This window comes from Meleagris gallopavo, chromosome 1 (genome assembly GCF_905368555.1).
Source record: "Meleagris gallopavo chromosome 1, MGAL_WU_HG_1.1, whole genome shotgun sequence".
Classification (NCBI taxonomy): Eukaryota; Metazoa; Chordata; class Aves; order Galliformes; family Phasianidae; genus Meleagris; species Meleagris gallopavo.
In genome coordinates, this window is record NC_139404.1 from 60,262,849 (window position 1) to 60,287,642 (window position 24,794).

General features: G+C 41.2%; 1 protein-coding gene across 4 annotated transcripts in view; it reads left to right on the top strand.

Moving 5' to 3' along the window:
- ADIPOR2 (adiponectin receptor 2) overlaps nt 1–24,794 on the top strand; it is a 42,806-nt gene that overhangs the window by 6,008 nt on the left and 12,004 nt on the right. For 2 of the 4 annotated variants that reach the window (XM_085230020.1, XM_085230030.1), the window contains exon 2: nt 13,630–13,865. In XM_085230020.1, the coding sequence (XP_085086146.1) occupies nt 13,698–13,865 (168 nt within the window). In that variant the 5' untranslated portion in view covers nt 13,630–13,697. Of the gene's footprint in view, nt 1–13,629; nt 13,866–23,638; nt 23,747–24,794 lie in introns of those variants that run through there. The other 2 variants (XM_085230053.1, XM_085230042.1) reach the window with 2 other exon arrangements.

The following is a 24,794-nucleotide window of genomic DNA, read 5'->3' on the forward strand; positions in this document are numbered from 1 at the left end:
GATCAATAATTAAACCTTCCATTTTTGGAAATTAATGGTTGATTCAGTAAGTGGGGCCATCTTGTCAAAATAGAGTTGTCTGTTGGTTTTAGCTCCTGTAGCTGTAAAACTCTCCTCAAACTTGGACTTGCTTCCTTAGTGCAAGATGTACAGGTAGGATATTTCTTGTTTCTCAGCATTAAGGCAAACTCAATTTCAGGTTAAGCTCATTCTTGATGGAGAGCAAGAGAGGCTGAGCAAGTTTCACAGCAGTTGCAAAAGGTTTCTGTCCAACATATCTAGCTAGCGCGTGATGCTGTTGAAAATGCCAGTTATGTCAACTGATTTGGAAGGACTCCAGCGTGCGGTCAGCGTAGGGAAAAGGAGATGATACATAAGACTGTCTGGGGCAATACTGAAAAACAAATCTTAAAAAAAAAAAAAAAAAAAACCAAAAACCAACAAGCTTAGATAAGGTCAGGGCTGATGTAACTGTACAGCTCTGTGTGATGGTAAGCAACTGTGGTCCACTTTGGATTTTGAGCGGCGGAGTCTTAAAATGCTGTAGGACAAGTGGCACAAGATGCTTGCAGGAGGACATTAGTTTCTCGTTTTTCAATACAAGCCCTCTCCAGCTGACTTTTTCTGTACCAGTTAAGCGGTTCAAAGCAACCCCTTGTTACACATCACAGTAAAGTCATTGTGAGAAACAAAGCGTGATCACAGAACCCATGACTGTTTTCCTCTGAAAACTAATGTCTTGGCTCCCTTTCAATACTTCATTATTATGTAAGTGCCTGAGGGCTCATGTGCCTGCAAGACTCACATGAGTGTTTTGTGCAGGCTGTGGTCATCCTTGAAGAGGTACAATTCCACATTCCTGTACCTTTAGCAGCACAGCAGTAAGATTCGGGTGGGACTAAAGTGCTTTCAGAGAGGCTCTGTCTTATGTGGGGATTGGAGCTGCTTTAAAACTCGCTACTCCCTCCTTACACGCACTGTTCTGAGGTCACAGGATATTCTGAACACTTTCTCATTTAAAGCCAAAGGGACTCCAGAATTAGATGGTAATTTAAGTTGTCTTTGTTATAAATGAACAATTTGTAAGCACATTATTTGTTACAACATTCAAAGTCACAGGTGATGGTGGTGTTTGGGTTGACCAAAGCGTAGCTGCGTAATTCCTACCATAGGATGGCATTTAGTCATGCTAATGATGGAGTAATTGGGAATTACTGGCACTTAAAGTTAATTACTAGGTGGACATAAAAAGGAAAGGTGCAGGAGATATGCATGACTGCTGCTTGCATTTGAGACTGCCTCTTCAGGGGATGTGACAGGTAATGATAGAGCTGCATGGGCGTGTTGTGTCGGGCCATCCGGTCACTGACATGCGAGTTGTGTGCTAAGGCTGCTTGTCCTCAGCCTCTCTTTGCCTTTGAGTTTCTGATTGGATTCTGCTGGCAGTCTTAGGTCACCTGGTAAGTAGTCTGGAGGGTTGACTGTAGTAGGAAGCAAGTGGTCTGTAGTGAGGACCAATCCTGCTTTTTGTGAAGCTTTAAACAACTGTTGGGTATTCAGCTTTGTATGGGAATATACAAAGCACTTACTGGACATACTGCAGTATGTTTGAGCTCACTTTTCTGCTTTATGTACTATGTGAAGTATGGGTGAAGTGGGGCTGTATGAAGTCAGAAACATTCTCCCCGCCACTGGGGCGCAATGAATGTCAGCTTGGAGCTGGCTTTTGAGTGCTGTGTGTTTTACAACTCCAGTGACACAAGATCTTAAGATAAACACAAGACTTCGTTTAGTGGTTTTAAGGGTCTAACAACATGCCATCAAACAGTGCAGAGAAAATGGCAATGAATCACAGGAGAAGTCTTAAGCATTCCTTGCTGTTTTCACGCTGCGATATTTGTCATAGATGATCACTCTGAAGCTCCAATTCCAAACTGCCAGGTGAACCAAAAGCAGCATTGTATGTGGTTTGATAAAACTCCTCTCTGGCTGTCTTTGTGACTGAAGGCAGATTAACGTGCGGGTTAATGTATTTGACAGTAATAAATCAGTCTTAAAAAGTACTTGTTTAGCTGGGAGTTTGACTAAAATGTGATATCTGGGGTTACACTGAGCATTTTATGGGGAGTGCCTAAGCTGAGATGATGAAAAAATTCTCGCTTCTTCTGGTCTTGTGCTGATGCACCTTTATACTTATTCAGAGGCAGCTGGCCACAGTTTCATTTAAGTCAAAGCTGTTTTCTTGGGGGGAAATCAAAGAATTCTAAGTTAAATGGAACGCGTGCGTTTTCTTAACAACTGTAAATGTTTGATAGCTGCTCCGTAATGCAAACTAAGCATCTTTTCCTTTCTGCGTAAACTTATTATCTGGTTTTAAGTGGATAAAAAGCCATTATGTTGCTTTCACATCCTCCTTATTGGAATGTCGGACAGTAACTTCCTAAACTTGAATGCAGAGCCCAAGAACCGGTGACAAAGCTGAGGTGAGAAATTGGTCGGTAACAGCTGTTTGTCAGACAGCAGTAAGAAATCAGAGGCTAGGAATACTGGGTGTTAGTCTTGTTTTTTTTGGGCATATGCATTTTAGTGGTTAACTACTGTGTGTTACTCCGCAAAGAAAGTTCAAGAGCTTTTTGCTTTGCTGTTCTAAGCTGTGTTTCTCAGGATTGAGGCTTACAAGAAATTCATGTTTTCTGAAATGAGATGGCAAGCATGGCTTCTAAATTGGAGTCTATAGCTGAGGTGTATGAAAGTATGAAGTTGATGTGACTTGAACTATAGTCATTCTTCTCCACTTCAGAAGGAAAATTGCAATGACATGTCAGATATTTGGTAGGGTGTTGAGGTGTTTTATTTCTTATTTTTCTTCTGCCTTAAACCACTGCTCGGTTTGAGAGGCATTAGAAATCTGTGGCATCAAAGCGTTGCGTGACAGCCTGCATACTATTCACTGAACAAGCTGGAAATCCTAATTGGTTAACTGACTGTCTAATCTGCATTGAATAATCAAAATTGAGGCAAATGGAGTGTTTTGAGTCTCTGGAAGGAGGTGAGTCATTTCAGCTTGTCATTAGGGCAGTGCCTACTGGCTCCTTGGATGCCTTTGGGGAACGCTGCTGTTTAGGGACTTCTAGAGCTAGTGCTTAGCACCCCTTAATGCATTTATCCCTTGTTCCCTATGAATCCTGATTCAGAGCAAGGATTTGTAAGGTTGGCTGTTTGCTGCATCAGATACAGCTTTCTTCTGTGTTTGAGGTTGCTATCTGCTAACTGTGACCTTTGCTTGGCTAACAGAAAATGCTGAGTGTCTCTGCTTTTTTGTTGTCATTGTTTTGGGTGGTGTTTTGTTGTCGCAGATGTGAAGATTGAGAAACCTTGTGCTGTATTGAAATCTTACTGGGATTTTGAGTAGTCGATACTGGTTTAAAATAGAACTTCACTACTGTAAAGCAAATCCTCTACTAAATGCAAAATCATGAGCAAATCATTTACTGAACGTACAAAAGGTGATGTAAAAGATTTGAATAACTGTTGATTGACTAGCACACAATAAAAGTAGACTTCGGGTTTTGTATTTCATACATGGCAAGGCTTGTGTCATTTCATAGTGTTGTTTCCCTAGCTACAGTTGATTCTCTTCATAGGTCAGAGCATGACTGTGTATCTCTGGGCAGGTCAGCTGTCATCCACGATTTTACTTCTCTCTTAATGTTAATAAATTCACACATGGTTTACCAGTTATTTTTTGGGGATTCACACCTCTGTCACTGTAATATGAACGCATCCATGCCATTACTGTCAATGCTGTCAATACTGTAAGAATGTTTCGTACCTTTCGCAGTAGCGTATCCGGCAGTATTCACGTTCTCTTTACACCTAACCCCCTATCTAAATCTCGGCTGGATTTCCACATACATCCAGATGAGCCTTTCAGCTGGTCAGATGAGCCAGGCATACAGATGAGCCTTTGGTGTCTCTGTGCAGCGCTGAGTCTCTGCTGGGAAACTCGGGCTGCGTTCTCTCAGTACTGATGGTCGTTGGCTGACTGTACGTGGCAGATGAATCTGAAGAGCTGCTTTGCCTCTCAGTCGCAGCTGTGGATGCAGTAGTTAGTCTCTGCATCAAAATCATGCTGAATAACTTATTTCTGTTATGGAATGATAACAAGCTTGTTCTGGAATGTGATCTCTTTTTTTTTTTTTTTTAGGTGTTGTGTCAGTATAAAGCATTTTTTCCTCTTTTCTAAGCAGTTGATCTGAATAGTTCTGCATGTATTAACATCCCTTGCAGACACAGTTGGGCTAGGATAAGAGTACCTTCAGTGAGTATTTTAAAAACTAGGACAAATAACTATTCAGTAGTTTGACCCAGTTCTTGCTCTCTGCTCGTGTTCCTCCTGTCTGGGCCCGTGTCCAGGAAATCAACCCAAATTCCTACCCTTCTTACTCCTAAGAGTGTGGATGCTTATCGACTTGGCCACGCTTCCTTCCTTTTCATAGGGTTTCTTAAAGAAATCAGATGTCTTCTGTGATGTCTGAATTGCTTTCTGAAAATAGGCAGTGACAGCTTAGCTGACTGCTTTTTGTATTTAGATGCTGTCATAGGAATGTATGTAAATACATGGAAGGCACTTCGCTGCAAAACAACTTTGACTGGGTCATCCTCTAACAAGGATTTCTCTCTAGGGAAAGAGTGTTACAAGTTCAGTTGGCCTATTTGGTTGCTTTACCTGGGGCTGTTTCAGACTTTGTTATTCTATTGTAATTTTCCTGTAGTCCTTTAAAGACTAATAATGCTTTCAGAATTGCAAAATGGGGGAAGAAATTGAAGCCTCCGCCCGCATTGGTACATTCTTGTTTATGGGTGAAGCGGAAGTACTCTGTGTGTTTGTGTGTGAAAATAGTGTGTGTACGTGAAGCCAATGGTATGTTATTAGTTTAATAAAAATCTTAGCTGGCTAGCTCAAGATTCATTAGTCTAGATTTAGGCCTTAAAGAAAAAGGAGCTCTTTAGAATGCACTTAGAATACATACCTACAGGAAAACAACTATGAAACGCGATTAAAATGCTCTCACACTCTGATTTCTGGCCCTTCTTTCAGTGCCACTCACCCCTTCTGCTGTTGCTTTGAGTCTTTACATCAGCAGCTTTGTGCTGCTGGAGGGGATACCACCACATCTGGAATCCTCTGTTGGGAGGAATATGATAGCGATGTTACCTGTTTCTTCTCCCTACCTCTAAGATCCACTTAGGGATATTTTTCTGTATGTTTGCTAGCTTTTCCACCTTCTTCTTTCTTCTTTGATCTACAGCTCCAGGTTGTATCTAGATTTACTATCCATGGTGCCCTTTCTATATGTCAGTTTCCATTTCTTTATTGCTCCTGAAGCCTGTTTTGTTCAGCTCCAGATCTGTCTTGTTTCCTTACCAGATCTTTAGTGGGTAGTTTACAGCCACAGAGTCTCTGGGGGCCCAAGTGCTCCATCCCTGTCCTGTGCCGTATTTCTCTGCACTGTGTCTCGTATGTCCTCAAGGCCGCTGCTGTCATACCAGTCCTGTGTTTCTCTACATCCTTGTAAATAACTTTCCATTACTTGTGGAAAACTACTTGTCACTGCTATCTGTTTAAAACTGTTGTTGTTGTTGTTTTTATCACACAAAGATGAAGAAAAGTAAAATAAATAAGCCATAGTCAATTAGGCAAGATGCTGTCCCAGCTAAACCAAGTAAAACAGAGGTTGGGGCAGGTTGGAAAGAGTTTGCAGAGCAAGCCTGCCCAGCCTCAGTCCCTTAGGGCCAATACAAGCAGTGGCCATGGTACATTACAGGACTGTGCAGCTGCTCGTCCCCTTGTCAGTGTAAATTCCATTGCTTTGCAACGCATCTAACGTATCTGCTCCCCACATGCTTCCTGGTTACCTGAAAATTAGCATGGAGCATGTTTATGGTCTTAAGCCATTTCAGACTTAATGTTTATACGAATGTAGCTGTGTTGATTAGACTGCAGACCACAACTGTATGAGCAAAAAACCTCTGCAGGGAATGCACTTATGCCAGCAAAAATTTTTATGCCAGGATGTTAAAACGAACTGCACCAAGATAACTTCTTGTGGGAGTGCCTTGGTCTAGCTAGAGACTGTAGATGTGTTTTGAGTTTAGGCTACATCTCTAAGGGTTTGCATGCATACAGGTATCAGTTTGGGTTCTTAGTGTTCTAGTAGTACTCTGAGTATCGTAAGTAAATTGCGGGGGGAGGGGTGTATTTTTGTTCTCTCTCCTTTGTTATAGGGCAGTCGTTTTGGATTGTATCAGTGTCCTTGGTCTTGTTTCAAAATTGGAGATGTCCCGTGTTTCTTTCCAGATAGTGCTGTTTCTCTGAAAGAGTGGTGCTAGATGTCAGCAGGTACTAAAGGTTTGCTTAGGCTTATTCTTAACTCTCAGCTGCGATAACCTTTTCAGAAAACAGTCTACATTCTCTGCCTTTTGCATGAAGGCTATTAAGGTATGCATCATAAAAGTAACTTTGCCTGGTCTTGTCTAGAACGTCACCCATCTGACTAAATACATTTCTTACTAATACAAGTTAGATGCAGGCTTATTACAGCAGATCTTTTTTTTAAAAAATTTATTTCTTGGGGTCTTGGTGATTAAGAAAGTATCAGCAAAAAAATGCATTCAAATCAGGAGTCTTGGTGAAGTGTACAGTTTGCTAGGCCAGTTGTGGGCTGCAGCTGGTTAGTAGGTCACGGGAAAGATCATGGTGTGTGTGTGTAGGTGACAACTCAATGATTTGGTCAATGGAGAGCTGTCAGTATGTAAGAAGTAAGGAAAATACTGCCTGTAAAACACAGAAGGGTTTAAAATCTTAAGTGTGTGGTCCAACCCTCTGTCACGTTGCACCTCCTGCTTATCTGGTGGTGTACTGAACCAGTCCAAGTTGCCAGATTGATAGAAAATGGTTATCTTCTCCAGACAGCGCTGGGATGGACTGTGACAAATGGCTGGTGCTGGGGTTGGATGAGCAGCAATGGGGCTCCCTGCATTTGAGAGCAGCCAGCCCTTCCATCTACGCTCTTGCAACATCTCCTAAACCAACCATTCAGGCAAGCCTCGGGAACCACTGAAACAACTGTTCTAAATGCGTCCTGCTTGAATTTAGCAGCCTAAAGCATGTGTATTCCTCTTTGCTTCTAACAGCAAGGCAGAAGTAGTTGGTTTGGTACCATTGCTCCAGGCATTAGAGTGTTTGCCTGCGCTGTAAAGGATCTCATTTCAGTTTTTAGAGATGGAATCCCACATTTGCTGGAAGGAGAGCGCTCGTACCTGCCAGCAGCGAGGAATGTTTGCTCTTTGGATCGCAGCTGCTGTTGATCTGGTGCCATTTACGTTCTCATGGAAAGATTCTCTGTAGAGGGGAAGAGTGAAATGTAAGCTCAGCCTTCCTAGTGTAGCAATGGATTTTGGTGCCTGCTCCAAAGACTTTGTTTTCATAGTTTCCCGACATTTCTTCTGTGGATCGGGTGTCTTTGAGGCAGGAGTTCAAAGGCTGTATTCTAAAAATCTTGGTTAAGATGAAAAGTGATGTCTGATTTCAGTCTCTCACCTTCAGACAATCTGCGATCCAAAGTGTTACTAACAAAAACCAACTGCATCTTTTATTTTTTCTTTTTTGTGGGCAACTGCGAAGCAAGTTGGTGCGAGTTAGTGAGACGCCGTAGAAATAAAATCAAAGAAGGACACGAAAATGGGACATCTTGCACTTGGAGAAAGCAAGCCGTTGAATGAAAAATGAACTAAAGCTTTCCAGGTCTGGGCTGTGGTTTTTTGTGGAATGCGGTGTGAAAAGAACTTGAACTTCTGTTCCTCATTTTATGTCTTCGGTGACAATTCTCTTGGCTTCGGTTTACCGAAGAGTAAAACTAATTTACAGCAGCCATCCAGTCTGTAAGAGCCGGACGTGGGGCGCTGGGGGTGGGCCAACCTGTGACACAAGGCCTTCACCTAGTTACAAAACCGGGCTCCAATTTGCGCTACAAATTGGACAAGTGTTATAACAATGTAACGGGATCCTGTGAAATGGATGCATTCAGTTAATGTAGGCAGGCTCTTGGCTCTTTCTCTGGATCCAAACGCATCAGAATGTGCCTGATTGTTTGTCTCTGCAGCCTGCTGTGAAATAGCTTAGGCTGAAGTGTCCGGTGACAGTTTACAAGTTACAAAGACAGCTTTTTGGCCGCTGACCCTCGGCGGGAGCCTAATCTTTGTTTGGTAGGTGTCTCTTTGTCTAGGGAAATTGCATCTAAGAGGAGAGGTGCTGCATTGCTTCCTCACTGTTCCTTCTTTTTTAACGATGGCCCCCTTCTCCCCCCCCCCCCCCAAAAAAAAGAATTTTTATAGCCTAATTCATAAGTTTCCTTCAGGGTACATTAAGAAAACAAGGTTTTCTATGATCTTCTTCCTTCCTCCGTTTGTAGCCCCCCTTGTTTGTGTTATTTTAGAGCGTAGTTCAGGAGGATACTTGGTAGACTGCAAGTCCTTAACTCCTTAATTGAAAAAGGCATGGCTCTGTCACCAAAAAGCTAATTTACTTTTTTGAAGAGGGGGTGAGAATCTCTTATTTCAGGCTATGCTTTTGGATCTTTTGATATTATTGTTTTGTTAACTTTCCAGCTGTGATCTTTCAGCTTGGAGGTTTGAAATGTATGGACCGTGTATCTCTTCTGCACTGCTCTATGTGCAACAAAATGCAGCCAATCAGCGGATACCCCATCTAATTAATAAGTCACCAAGCATGGATTAGCAGGGCCACGTCCACAGGTGAAGCTCAACAGCAGTCTAATCCATGTGATGCAGCGTTTCACATGACTTCCTCTTCCTTTCCCCCTTGCCCAATGTGTATGCTCCCATTTCTTGTCTGTGTGGGCACTTGTGCTGGTCTTGTTTTCCCAGTAAACAAAGCAGGATGCTGCACAGGCAGAAAGCTGAAGAATCGTCAACCCACCACCACAAAAAGAACAGCAAAATAAAATTAACCAAAAAAGCCCAACCCAAAACAACCTGCCAGCATCTCTCAAGTGATAAACTCGATTGAGGACCTGTACTGGCTCTAGGGAACAAGGGAATGTGATGTCTGATTTGGGCAAAAGGGTGATGCCGGCATCACCTGATATAATTTGTTATATGATATTACTGAATAGTGCTGTTGTTACTCTGTCTTTGGGGAGGGACTGCTTACGCATGACCTCTCTAGCAGAAGTTTGCAGGTTGAAATATGTATCTCTAAGGAGGCTTTTCAAGCCCTTCTTTATACATTAATGAATGTTGTGAGAAATGATGTTAGCCTGAAATTTTCATGACCTTTTGTTCTTTTGATAACTAAGCTCTGTTGGGAATAATAAACTAATATTAAGAAGGTTAGCCCTCTATTGCTCATTAAATATTGCTCATACAAGTCTGAGGGATAGTTTGAGGAGGATGAGCAAGGAAAAAACATAGAGCATGCCCTTGTTTTTCTAAACAGATGAAGCACTAAGGCCTGAACTGCAGGCATCGAACCAAAGTTGACGTCTAGATGAGTCTCACGACCCAGCGTTATATATCATCAGTATCTGATCATTAGTGAAATATGTATGGTCATTAGCAAAATATGTATCTTGAACAACACATCTTATTAGCAAGAGATATAGCTTAAATAAAGCGTTGTGTATTAACCTTTCCTTGTTTAAAGCATAGTGTCAAGACCTACAAGGATACAGATTTCCTTGGTTCCTCCTTGAGCCCTGGCCACGCTTGAGGTGGAACCCAAAGGGAGAATGAAACTAAATATTTCCATCTAATTGTCACATAAACTTGCTTATTCAACAATATAAAAGCTAGACCCTCTTGTAACGAAGTTGGAGACCTCGTGTATGCGTGGACACACTGCGTAGGACCTCCCAGTTGCTGGGAAAGGCTCTCCAAATCCTCACTGCAGCCGGGGCTCCCCAGTGACTGCTGATCCAGATGATGGTCAAGTGTAAGGGCAGTTGGTGATGTCTCTTTCTTAATCACAATTGCTATCCTCACATAGTAACAGTTAGGCATGTTGCCTTGTTCGGTATTATTCTTGCTGTATCATTTCACTTATTACCTCATTGCTTTAAACTTAAGAGAAACTCACTTCTTTAACTTAATGTCTGTGGCCTTTGTGCTGATCCTGTCCACTGGCAAAACAGCCAGAATGTTTGTATCAGGCTGTTGATAAACGAGAGTAGTGGAGAGAGGTGACACTTTCATTCTTCTTTCAAATTGTGAACAGAATGAAATGGGTCTTACGGGATTGTTGTGCTGCTTATAGGAGGGACGTGCTGGAAAGGGCTGAGTGCTAGAGAGATTGCTTTGCCTTGGTGGTGGGAAGTAATGTGACCATCTGGGGTCTGTTCTATCACAAAGAAAGGAGTTACAAATCTCTCAAGTTGTCTGTAAGCATTACCCTTCGAGTGCTTTCTTTGCTTTCCTACCAGGATACATTGTTAACTCAAGGTAGAAAGCCAGTCCTTGTGCTGGGCAAGTTGTGAAAGCTTAGGAGGTCTGTATGACTTACTGGGGAAGGTTACTAAGCTGTTGCAGTCTTTTCTCTTGAGAATATCCAGGAAGATCTTACAAAGGACAGCATCATCATCTTGTGGTGCTTAGGCTTGTGTAACTACTCTTGCCTTGTCATCTAAAGGATGACACCTGGGGGATATTTGGTGTCCTACATATGCTCAGTAACTGTGGACGTTGACTCCTCTGCTGTTGCACAATTTCTGTGATGTGCTGAAAAATAGTTCTGCCTTCTGAATTTGTTCTCAGGAAGATAAATTTGTCTCCAGCCCTAAAGTAGTGCTGACTGCCCTTTGCTGTGAGGCTGACCTCTTCTGAACTGGGATGGAGGGAGCAGCTGGGAGACAGGAGCACTTGGGCTATTGCAGCTTGTGGTGGCAGCTGCGTGTTGAGTCAACAGATTGACAGAGTGCTGGTTTTGCTTCTAGAACTTAAGATAATATTAAAGTCTTACGTCCTTTCTAACAACTGACACAGCCTTTTAAATTTTTGTACGTTAAAATATACCAAATTCTGTAGATTCTCTTCTCAGCTGATCTTAAACACAGCAGGAACTAATGGATCTAGACGTGGATATTACGCTTGTTATATGTGCAATTATTAAGTAGTTCTAGTTGTATGTGGCAACTTCCTTTTTAAATAGAAACCAATCTTTAATGAGTGCTTTGGTTGTTGCATGCTGCAAAAACAAATTAAGGCGTAAAATTTGGGATTTGTAATTTCAAATGCAAAATGACCTCTTTCAACACCCCCGAGTGTCCTACAGCTTTCTGGTGTTTGTTTTCATGAGCTCCTTCCTCTTAGGGACAGCATGGAACGACAAGCCTTCTTTGTTTTAGCTGCCATCTTTTGGCTAGATGGTACTGGCCACACTTAGACTTTGCCCTGTATACCCTGTAAGAGTGGGCATATTCAGCACTGAAACAGTACTGCTTGGAGGACAACACGGAAACATCTCAGTCCATTGAGAAGTTCTGCTGTAATTTCAAGAAACAATGAATTCTATTTTTATGATGCTTTGAAGTTCACCTCTGCTGCTGAATGCAAATCTGACTGGCAGGAGGTAAAATGCATCTTTTATTTTTAACCCCAGTGATTGCTTGGCAGAGAGTGCTGGCTAAGTAAATCTTCAAGGCCTGATTTCAGAAGTCTCTTGGCGTTCTTACATCTCATATTAGCAGAACCTTTCACAAATGCATTGGCCAAATGTGGTCAAGCCTGTTGTGTCAGTACTGTGCCTCTTTGTCTTTGAGCTGCTCCCACAGAGTCACAGAGGTGCAGGGTGATGTAAGGACATGCTCTTGGGCAACATAGCAGGCAACGCAGCGTACACATAGGTAGCAGTCCTATTGCTTAAAGCCGGTGGAAGGAAAAAAAAAAAAAACAAACTAGTAAAACTTGCTGTTTACTTGGTAGACAGATGTGGCCATTTGAGGTGTTACCTCTCTGATAGGGGGTTACTGATCCTGTAGTGGCAGGCTAACAGAAAGGTGCGCATGCCATCTGCTCTGCTGTTGTGCTGTAATTGTACCTTCCTGGCTGATGAAGGCACTGACAGCCGAGGTGTGCACAGGCTCCTCAGTCTGGTACCTGCTCCTTAGCAGCTCTTTTCCCTGGAGACCTCCGGACAGCAGAGGGGAGATAACGTTACAAACTGCTACAGCAAAATTAACTATAGCACATTTGATGGAGCTGAGAATTATCTTGCAGTGATCATATATAAATGAGATTAATCCCTTAGAGGAAGGGGTTACTTTATTTGTTGGCCTTTTGGAGGTGATATTTTATTGCGAGACCACCAATATCAAACCCTCATCATACATTTTTAATTTGCCCTCTTACATTATGACAAAATTAGGGATCTTTTATTGGGTTCTAAAATTCCAGTCTAATTATGCACTCTGGCAAGTTAAGACTTGTTAGATGGGTTATCTTAATGTTACTCGTTAGTCACATCTAAGTACTTAAATGCTGCAGGAACAGAATCAGCCCAAGCGATTATTGGTATGAGACCAGTGGGTTCTCATTCAGAGGGACTCTGCAGTGTCAGTTGAGCATAAGTCGTTCTTTTGGTTCGTGGCACTCAGAGCTCAGAACGCCCTGATTTTGTGCCTCCTGAGACAAGTGGTGCCAGAAGGGTATCTCTCAGCTTACTGTCCCAGTGACTACTGGGTGGGTACTGGTGTATGAGATAAATAGGTAACCAATAGTACTCTTGGATAAAAAGCTCATTAACAAGCTATCATCAAGTAGCACTTGGACATTTAATCTTTGGCATCTTGAGTTAAATTTGCCCCGCATCCTCTTTGCATTGTTGTAAGTGTAAAATACAGTTACTTTTCTGTGTGGATAGCTTGGCTTATGGTATTCTATGGTAATTACCAATTTTCAGTTGTTAGGATGGAATGAATGGCATAAAGCTGTTTAGTCTAGCTCCTTTTGTAAGTTATAGTACAAACCCATTGCTAGTAATCATTGTGAACATGCTAACTTAAGTGATGGTAACAACATGATTGCTGTGTGTACTACTATCCCACTTTCACTTTGCCTGGAGCTAGCTGCTGCTGGTGCTCTGTGTGCTTGCTGCCATCCATGCAGCTGTATCAGTGCTTAATGATTTAGTGTTAGTGGAGCTCAGGCAATTTGAAATGAGTCTCATACCCACAAAACTGATAGTTTTAGAATGCATGTGACAGGTACTTTAATTATGACTAATATCAACAGCTCAGCATTTCTACTTTGTACAAATAAAAAAGATTTGTCAGAGCACAGTTGTGCTTCTGTAAATGTACTGTGAATTTCTGAGATGCATTTTCTGTCATCTTTCAAAGATGTGCTTAACTTGTGTTAGAATACAAGCATTAATGGTCACAAGATAAGAATTCAAGAAGTCCAGCAGTGTAAAACTATATAGAGATGAATATGTGGAATGTGTGAAAGTAATCATCATAGCTGTCTAGCAGCTTTTAGGCATATTCTTCTTCCAGCCAATTCTTACGCTATTCATTTTAACTTCAGTTTATTTATACAAATTCTGTCTTTCAGAGCCAACGCATAATCAGCCAAACCAGATCAAGAGGAAGCAGAATATTTGAGAAGGCTCCCAGCATCTCATGAATGAACTAACGGAACTCGATAATGCTGGTTCTCCAGAGCCAGGTCTACGGCTCAGAAAAGGACACATGTCTGACTCTGCAACGACACAGACAGCCTTTGAAGAGGACAGCTCTGAGCAGAGGCTTCTTTTAGTGGAGCCACTTCTGTCTTCTAATCAGGAAAATGTAAGTTATATGATTATCTGTTAGAGAGGCTGAGATAAATAAGTTTTTATGCAAATGCTTCGTTTGCTGGTTGAAATAAGTTCCAAACCTATGAACTGAGGTTCTGCAACCATGTTATGCCTGTTAAATAATTGTAATAAAACCAGGAAGATACCAGAAATACTCAGCTGAATGTATGAGGGCTTCATAGAATCATAGAATATCCCAACTTGGAAGGAATTTGTAAGGATCACTGAATCCAGCTCCTGTTTCCACACGGAACCACTCAAAAATCAGACCACGTGACTGAGAGCATTGTCCAGATGCTTCTTGAACTCCAATGAGCTCAATGCCATGCCCACTGTCCTAGGGACCCTGTTCCACTGCCTGAAGAGCCTTTTCCTGATATCCAGCCTGGCCCTCCCCTGATACAGATCCGTGCCAGTTCTTTTGGTGTTACTAGAGACCAGAGATCAGCTCCTGCCCCTCCACTCCTCTTCTGAGGAAGCTATAGGCTATGATGAGGCCTCTTTTCTGTCTCCTTTTCTCTGGGCTGAACCAACCAAGAGACCTCAGCTGTTTCTCGTATGTCTTCCCCTAATTAAGACTGGGCATTAGTGACAGGACAAGGAGGAGCAGTTTAAAACTAAAAGAGGGGAAAATTTAGGTTAGATACTAGGAGAAAATTATTTACTCAGAAGGTGGTAAGACCCTGGCCCAGGCTGTCCAGAGAAGCTCTGGGTGCCTCATCCCTGGAGGTGCTTGGAGCCAGATTGGATGGAGCTCTGGGCAGCCTGAGTTGCTGGGTTGCAGCCCTGCCCATAGCAGGGGTGTTGAAGCTAGAAGGTGGTCTTCAAGGTCCCTTCTGACACAAGACACTTTATGATTCTGTGGTAAGTGTAAGTTTAGCAGCTTTGTTTTTGTATTCTCACCTTAAAGAATAGGGCTTGAAATAGTTTGTTCCCTGCTGAGATGTTGCTCAGGTCAAAAGACTTCTGTTCTGCAACTGACAGTTACAAATAAAAGGAGAAGAAACATTTACTCTAGCTTTATATAATCTGAACCTTGGCTAATTGCTGTCATCTTGGATATTAGTACAGAAAAGTGCTTGAAAACATTCTTACTGGAAAAACAGCTGTCTGGGTTAGACCGAAACTCTGCAGTACTCAATATGCTGTCAGCAGTAGTAGACTTTTAAGGAAGAATATAAGGATGAGGAACTGTGTTACTATGCTAGCTTTTAGCAGTTGGTGGTTTGCACATTTCCTGAGATAGTGGCAACAGTTTTGAATTCTTGGCATATGAGTCTTTGCAGAATTTAGCAGCCACAACATCCTGTAGAAAGGCATTGCACAGCTTAATTAAGTGTTGTACAAAGGTAATGTCCAAGCACTGGGCAAAAGTACCTTCTGGTTAGAGAGTTTCAGAACTGTAATTAGTGCTTCTCTCAGGATATACGCAGCTGAATATCAGGACAGTTAAGCAGAAGGAACATTCATCTTAGGCTCACTATTAAATTTATAATGATTTTACCACTGTACTGTATCAGTTTAGTTATGGCAGCTGTACATTTTTTTTTTTAAGACAGTAGCAAAAAGATGCTGATACTACATAACAAAGCCCTTAATGGAGAAGGGATGAGCTATTGCTGTAATTGCATTTACCACAGGTTTTGGTTGTGTGTATGGACCACAATAATGATTTGGATGACGTGGTAGCTTGTATTAGTCTGTCTTAACTTTATTACTGTGAGCACTTACTGCATTTAGCTTAAGATATCCTTGTAATTAAAATCAGTCAGAACAAATACTGATGATCGAGAAGCCATGTCAATGATTATATGGTGCAATAACTTCTGGAAGCTGTTCTCAGAATCACAATAAAAGCAAATAAATGCAGTCATTTTCTTTGTATTATGTGGAAAGTCATAAAATATGTATAAAACTTTATACGTGTGTTAGCCAATGGCTGAATTTGCTTAGGATAGGAAAAAAGTAAGTAGAATTACACTAACAGATATTTGGAACAGATAATTTCTCTGACTCTGTGTTTGGTGTCAAATTCTGTAAGGTTGTATTCATTCTTGTCTTGACTTTCTGATTGAATAATGTGAGTTATTTGAAGATGGAGCAAAGAAAAGTAAAAGGCCAGAACTGATTATGGTAATTCATTCTATATGTTTGCTTAGTGAAATATAAAGCATGTATAGAGTATTTTGATGAGTATATATTCAGTTTTCTTTCAAATTAAAAAAAAAACAAAACAAAACTGATTTACTCTTTACCTTTTTCAGGCATTCTTAGCATGCTTTTGCTCTTATGACAAAAGTATATGCTGCTTGAATTGTGGTTTACTATGAGTATTTAGGTGTTTTTGTTTGTTGCCTGCCTTCTTTCCAATCTCCTAAAATGCTGCCACAGAATGTTGTTGGTTTTGTTTTCTTTTTTGCCACTTAGACCAGTTCCTTCTCGGACTGCAAAACTTTCTTTGCAAAATGTGGCCTCAGATACTCTCATCTTTTTTTCCTTCAGCCCAAAGTTTTATTTCTATTTTGTGATATCACAGTTTTAAAAACAGGAAATCTGAGGTTTTTTTCTTAAAAGATTGAATGCTTGATGTTTCAGATGAAGCATCAGCACTCTGCTGTGAAACACTGCAGTGTTAGCTTGCTGAATTGTCTTTTGTTATGTGGTGTACTGCAGTGTTCTAAACAATCTGAAAAAAGACCATGCTCTATGTCTTCCTATGTTGTGTATAAGCCTCAGTACAGCTGTTATTTGGATACACTGACATGCAAACTAGAATTTAGTTTTTTGCTCTACTGGCTGTGTGATACTCTCTGTAGATGTGGCTTATTAGTAAGTTCAAATGGATGTTTTTCCTTTGGTTTTGTTTAGATAACAGTGCAGTAAGGTTACTGCTCTTCTGCAGATGGCAATAATGCCCAGGCACACAAGCTAAACAAACTTTATAAAAGGATTCAAGTGATGCCCACAGTATGAGTATTTTATTGGCCAAATACTTTCTGCTTCAGTGTAGTTGTAAAAATCTAGTAAATCCTATGCTGGTAAAGAGTGGATGAGAGCTGTATAGGGAGGGTGTACATGCCTAAGAACATCCACTGTATTTTCCTATGCTTTTAAATTGATCTATTATGAGTAATGTTTTACAAGACAGGCGTATTCTAACAGCTACACTATTACCCTAAAATTTACTGGGCGTAAGAGTTGACTTATTGTTCTGTCCTGTTATGAAACTACGTTGTTTCTCTTTTGCCTGCGTGCTAACTGTTGATCTTATTAGCCTAGTTATCTCACTGCAGCTTTGTTATTTATAATAAATCTGCCTCAGGCTCTCCTCTACAAGAATCCCTTTCCTCTGCCTGTTTGCATGGTCACTTCCTACATAGGAGGAGACTGTCTGAGCCCACAAGAGGTACCAGTTATTTGCCTTAGCAATTATTTTAATTGCCTTTCCTTAGATACAAGGTTGGGTTGGGTATTATTCAGAATACTTCACCATGCTTCCCTAAAGTAATAGTAAAACAGCTGTATCCCCCTACCACTGCTATCATCTGCCAGTTACATAGTGATACTTAGAAGAAGGTATGGATCACATAAAACTAATATCCGTTACATGTTGAACCTCTTTGTCTTTGATCCCGTAATTCTTTTCTTTCCTGGAGTGCGTATATGTTGATACGTCTCAACTGCCTGCATAATTCCAGCAGTGATTGCTCCTGAAGAAATCCCTCTTACTGTGGCTTTCTTAAGCCCGTGCAGTCAGATGAGAGTGACTTTTGTAACCTGATGAATGAGCTCTTTATGCAACCCTAAAAATCTGTGCTTGACTTTCTCCTTTCTCAGCTTTAATCCGTCAGTGATAGGAGGTGAACAGAAAAACCATCTTCTCTGCCTTTATTCCAGCCATGAGGCTTTTATATTCCTGGCTGATGCTTCCTTTCATACAGTTGAGCCGTTGCTTGGTTGCACTGGGTGGCGCTGAGATGCGTCTGTGAAGTGGGGACATATTGCTCTGAATGTTTGGTAGCCATTAGTAAGGCTCTGGGAGGAGTTCCACATATCTCTCAAATCATCTAAATGGGCAGAAGAAGCCTGGGCAAATACTCGTCGGGATTGCTTCTCAGGGAGCGCGTGTTTTGACTTCAAGTGGAACTCACTTCCTTCATGGAACTCCTGTGGCAAATTTAATGGTACCTGCATGTAGCTACAAGAGACTTTCCAAGGTATAAGTACCAAAGTGATGTGAAGGAGAGAGACAGAAGGGGATAACACAGTTTCCTAGTATAAAAGTCGTAAAGTAATTGGAACGTGAGGAAATAACTTGAAGCATTTATCTTGAATTCTAGAACTTGCTCAGAGTCTTTGCAGTTCAAGAAGTGGCCATGTGTTATCTACAAAAGTAGACCACAAAAATAGTTTCAGTAGCAACAGCAGTTTGAGTGTAAATTCATGGAATTTTTAATTTGTCTTTATGATGGATGCTGAGTGGGAAAAGTCTCAGGAAGTCTTGCTAGCCAACGCTATGCATTGGGGTTTTAAGAGTAGTCCTTTTTAGAACTGATATTCTTACATTCTGACTGCATGAACTTCTTTTTTTTTCTTTGCAAGTTTCTTGATCTGTTTGATTTCCATTTTCCCATTGGTTCTTGGAGTTATTATTAAGAACTTGGCAACTGCTTCTGCATTTTCTTGTCTTCTGCATTGTACTCCTGGTTTTATTGTTAGAGATTGTCATCTGAGCGTATGGGAGTGGCTTGGCATAATAGAATTCAAGATCCCACCAAAACACGTTTGTTTTAAAGCATGTTATGTTCAAAATCTGTCCTTCTATAGATTTCTTTGACCTCTTGCATCCCTCCATTTTTTTTCAGCTCTTGGGAAAGCATGTTACTTTTTTGGAAGCAGACAACTTGGTGTTTTACTTCAGGTCAGAGATCTTAGCATCTGAATTTCTCCTTCAGTTGCTGTTCTAAGCACTGGAAGTAATGCATATCTTACTCAGATGCCAGTCAGTGAAGCAAGTACGTGAATCTAGTATCGGTCCCTGCAAAACACTCTTGGATATACAGAGTATCTGCAAGTGTTCCAGTTCAAGCAGTCTGAAGACATCTGATGCATCTCTGGTTTCCGGGCTACACTGGTTGGAATTGGCTGATGCATCCTTCACTGACAGTTACTAATGTGTCTGGATGTTAACAGGCTTTAAGGGCATGAATGTCTGCTGGGGAAAAAAAAATACTGTTAACCTAGTCAACCAGTAGTAGACAGTCTTCTGTCAAGAAGGCTGGTAACGTGGGGAACTGCCATGTCTGCGTGGCTGCCTCTTCTCCCAGAAAGCTTCTGTATGAATTATCGAGCTGTCTCCTTTCAGTCTGGAGAGCCTTAGCACTTTGTGAGGGGAAGCACTAGTGCTCTGCTGGGCTTGCTGCCCGTCTGCTAGGTTTGTGGCCGTTGCTTGCTGTGTTGGGTGTTGCAACAAGGCGAGGGAGGGAGCGGTTTTGTTTGTAGCTTACTGGTACATCTCTTTTCCTGGACAAAGGTTATATTCCACAGCTTTTGCCTTAGTTCTCATGGAGATCTTATTTGGCTGACTTGGGCAGTAATGAGGGATGCAGCAACCCGTCAGAGCAATATGGAGAAAATAGTGTTGTACTGATGAGTTAGCCTGCATCTTCTGCCAACTGCTTTAAATTGCTTGACTTTGCTCTTCTGATAAGTTCAGCAATGTGCTTCCAGCAGTTCTTTTTCCTGAGCACTCTTTTTCCATAAGCCCACTGGGATTTTTTTTCTCTCTCTTTTCTGCTGCCTGGGTTGGTAGTGGTAAAGGGGCAGAAAATGGCACGTGAGAACTCTCTGCAGCAGATGAGTTTTTTTGCTGGCTTTTCTGAAAGTGCACTGGTAAGAATGCGTGGGCACTGAGGTCCTTGGTCCATTGTACAGAGCACTGACAGAAAATCAGTAGTTGCTATTACGCCTAGGTTTAATGAGCCCTAGTCATCTGAAGACGTTTAATGAGGGAGCTCGTTCTAATAAGAGCGTGCTTGAAGCCAACATGATTTTTGTCCTAGAACTGTTTGCTAAACAAGTGTTAAATGTTAGCGCTTGTTTTTAATGAGTGCCAGCAAGCGGTCACCCATGACGAGTTGTGTAAAACTGTTTCCAAGTGCTGTATTAAATGAGTGTAGCTTTTATAGGAAGGTGACCTACAAAGGAAAAATACTAAGCTGCAGGAACCCTCAAGTACTTAACATTTTGACCAATAGGCTGCAAGGGTCTTTGGCACAGAGCTCATGAAAGACATTTTTGGTTCTGTGACAGCAAAAACAGCTCTGCACACCCTGCATAGAGGGTTGGTTTGCCTTTTTGGAAACTCTGGTATGTACATGTTTATAACCCTTCCAGATTAAGAGAATGTGAACTCTTAATGACAAAACTGTTTTAAAATAACCCAGTACGTGCAGAAGTTAAGAGAAGGCCAGGAGAAGTGCCCTGCTTTTCCAGTTAATAACTTATAATCCAAAGGACATTCTGAAAAATGTGTAACAGGCTTTTGGGAGAAAGTGAGTGGTACCACCTATCACTGCTTTCTCCTTGCAAAACGCACGCTGGTAAAAGGTCAGTTGACAGAATGGGTACACAGGAATTGCTGAAGAAGGGGATCTGGTTAACTGAAAAGAATGTTACAGGACTGCAGTCAGGAAAAAATAGCATTTTTATATTACAGCCTTCAACATATCTTGGCCATTATACTCCATGCTCTCGAGTTACTGAATCTGGCACGTTGCCCCAAGAAACATTAAATTACTTGAATGTCATGTTAAACACTATTAATCATTCATCTGATGAGATCAAGATAAACAAGAGCAAGAGAGCTCCAAGTTCACGTCTAGACTTTGTGACTTCAGTTTTATATAGTGGATAACGGCGGTATTGTGAATGAGGCGATGTATGTCTTCTAACCTATGTTCTAGGAGGAGAATTGTACACAAGTACGGGTTGTACAGTGTCCTGTGACTTACTGTTAATCAAGACATTTGCTTTTTCTGAGTTATCTTGCCCATGGTACAATGGTGTGCTCATATTGAGGCAGAGTTCTGTCTGGATGCAGGTCAAGAAGAGAACAGAACAGGGGAACATCTGTCATCGGCTGAAGGAAGCAACAAGAACTATAGAACACATTCAGACAGAATCGTATTTAGGAGATTCCTGTGATAGCAGTTTTAAGGCACCAGCAACATGTCAACAACGAACTGAGATCAGAAACTACACACCCTTGACACTTGGGGTTTCATTAGCTCCCGATCTTAATACTACGTAGGTATCTGTATGGCCCTCAAGTAATTGAGCAGTGAGTGTCCAAAAAGAAACCCTGACACTGGGAAGTTGTGCCCCTCTAAGTGTTTAGGTGACGTGTATTGCAGTTATTGGTGTTGCTGGTTAATGTGCACTTCTCTACAACTCTGTGTACTTCTGTGTACTTCTGCATCAAATTCTGTGGATGCAACCAGTGAAAACTACTGTACTTCTGAACGTGCAATTCTGAAAATTGCTGGGAGTCTGGGGAATACAGCAGCCTGAGGAAGCAGGTATTAGTTACATGTGGATTATAGAAAGCTAAACCAAGTCCTTATGTTCCTTTTGTACAGAATGAGGGACTGGAAATAATCTGGTGTCCAGCTGAAATGTATTGAACTGAAATTTGCTCACAAATCTGATGTACAGAAGGTGTTCTGTAGTGGACCGTGGTAAAAATGGGAGCCGATACTCCTGATGTTGCTGTTGCACTAATTTGAGCCCCTTCAATCTCTTGGTTATATGAAGCAACTCGGTTATCTAGCCTAACAAAACTGAGCAACTTCTGCCAGATCACCACTGGATCTGCTGATCAACCTAAGGGTCAGAGAAGTGCCAGAAGCACTTTACTAAAAGACTGAGAGGATGAGAAGAGGATCACTTTTGATAAAATAAGCCTTGAAGGTTGATTTAAGTCTGACTTGCTTCAGTTTGTACCTTCTCATGAGCAGATAGCATTTTTCTAGCAAAATTGTAGTCTATAAGTGAAAAAGAGCTTGCTTGTCACCTAGTGAGGTAGTAGTCACACAAACTGTCAAGCTTGCAGTAAGTCTTTAAACTGATGTTAAGAAACGACATATCTCAATAATCTGTACTTTTGTTACTTGCAGTCTGCAGAACTCATCTTTCTCAAAAGCAGGTAAGGGGTTTCTGGAATATTCTTCTGCTATTGGAGCTTGGCTTCTGGCAGACTTTCCCATAGGGAGTGTGTCAACAAATAGGGCATCTGATTCAAGGTGAGACTGGATATGTCCCTGGGCAACCTGATCTAGCTGTGGTGTCCCTGGTCGTTGCAGGGGAGTTGGACTAGATGGCCTTTAAAAGTCCCTTTGAACTCTAGGGATTCTATGATCTGCTGACAGATACAAAGGGGACAGAATAAAAATTGTTACCCCCTCTATGAGAAGGGTGAGCTGTAGTAGCCAAGAAGTATATTGATTTTGCCAGAACGGGTTTTGCTGTGGTTTTGTCTGTGGCAAGGTCTTTGGCTATGTGATTTTCATTTTTATTTTTGGGTGGTGTTCGGACAACAGATTCTTGTACTTCATGTAAACTCTTCTAAAAGTTCTCTGCTGTTGGTATAAAATGATAAGATTTAATGTTAAGATAAACTTCATGAGGGTAATTAGACTCTCAGAGGTTTCTTGCTCTTATCTGCTTGAATTCTAAGGCTTGGTTTTGGCACTAAGCTTTTTCCATCCTTACCAAAATAGACTCTGAAATTCTTGTTTTGAAGATGGGCTGTCTCTGGATGTGTGTTGACCAGAACTCCAAGCAAAGTGATATAATCAAGTCTGTTTCTTACCTCTCACTTTTGCCTTCGTGTCTGTCACTGCTATCACAAAAGAAGCTGGAAGACTTCCCAAAATGAAGTGCATGTGATGAACCAGTGAAACCTTTTTCTTCTAACAGTTGTCATTTGTCCCTTCAGATTTAGTTTATTCTCTGGTACAACTTAATCAACTCAGGATGCACTTATGCTTCTGTTACATAATTGATGTAACGCTGGGTACTGTTTGCCTGTAGTTTTAGCCCTTTATGAATTTATGAATTATGAATTTCCATAAACATAAACGTCCAGATGCTTAAGTGTAGTGTGGAGTCTTAAGTATTCAGAAGCCACGATTTCTGGTTTGCATGAAAGACTGATTCCAGGCATTGCTACCTCTGTACAGCAGGAGAATGACAGCTGGCGATTGCAACAAGCTGGCTTGTTTCAAGTGATTGAGGGGGGGTTTTATTTCAAAATCAAACATTTCCAAATGCCTTAAAGACTTCAGAGTCTTCAGTTTGTGTTGAAAACTTGAACGCTCTTGCAAGAAAGAAGTTGAATGAGTTAGGCAATGCAGAATAAACAAGAACATCTGAAACGTTAGTCAAATAGAAATCTTCTTAGCCAGTAATCTGGAAAGTACAAAGGCAAAAACAGTCTGGAAGTACGTGGTTCGTGATGTACCGTATTGCACTAAAAACAGTTTCATTTGGGCCTCTTGTTTTTGTTTTTTTTTGTGTGTGTGTGTGTGGTTTTTTTTTTTTTTTTTTTTGCAAGGTGTTAAGCAAGAGGGATTGTTTGCCCATTGTTTTCTCCAGTTTTAGAATGTGATTCTGTGGCAGAACTTGGAAATAGTGGAGAACAGGTCCTGAAGCGCATGCTTGTTTATGTTGTATTTTTTATATGTCCAGCCAAAGAAGAGAAAATCTTGGAATCTTAAGATGCAAAGGAGTTTATCACACTGGATGTTTTACCATGTGCCTTCTGAAAAGAAAGGTGTGCTTTTTGTTCAGTCATTATCAAAAGAGTTGAAGGTTAGTACTCTCCTACAGATTTCCAGATGAAAACTGGTGTTGGTGTTGAACTCCAGATATACATTTCTAGCTTCCAAAAAGCAGTTTACTGTTCTTTCTAATAGGACATGGGGTGAAGGAGTTGAGAGAAGACAGATATTCCAGAACAGACCTCGTTTTTCTTCCTTATGGAGAAAAAGGACTAAGGAGCTGAGCTTTAATTCTTTCCTTGAATGCTAATTTTGCAGCTTAATGGCAGGAAGGAGATAGTAAAATCAATTCCATTTTCTGGCAGTAATCTGGACCGTGTTTGTATGTATGTGCATATATATATATATATATGATATGAATTCCTTTTTATCACTAAAAAGCTCACTAATGATTTGTTTGTAGGCACGTTGCCAAATGCAAAGATTTTGGACTAGTTCATAAATAACTGTGCTCTTCGAGCTTTACAGTCTGTTCAAATTAAGCCTTCCCATCATTTTAGAAATGGGAGTATGTGGAGAGAGGGAAATGAACGTTTTTTTGGCTTTGAGTCACTGGACAGACTGCAATGAATACGGGCTTTGATTCAGTAAGGGAAGGGACATTTTTCCTTCAGTCTACTCACTTTTGTAAACTGATGATTACTAACTTGATCACCCCATTCCAGCTGGTCCTTATGTGCTGCTGGGAGAGAGAATTGTAGGGTAGGTTAAAGGTGTAGCAGTACTACTTAAATACCAGCTTTGCTTTTCTGTAAGGCACATTCTTGGAACCTCAAGATTTCTTTGGTTTTGTAGAATCACTGAATGGTTTGGGTTGGAAGGGACCTTTTAAGATCATCTAATTCCAGTCCCCTGCTATAGGCAGGGACACATCCCTCTAGACCAGATTGCTCAAAGCCCCATCCAGCCTGGCTTTGAATGCTTCCAGGGAGGGGGCATCCACAGTCTCACTGGGCAACCTGTGCCAGTGTTTCACCACCCTCACAGTAAAGAATTTCTTCCTGATAACTCGTTGAAGTCTACCCTCTTTCAGTTTAAAGCCATTTCCTCTCGTCTTGTTGCTACCTGCCCCTATAAAA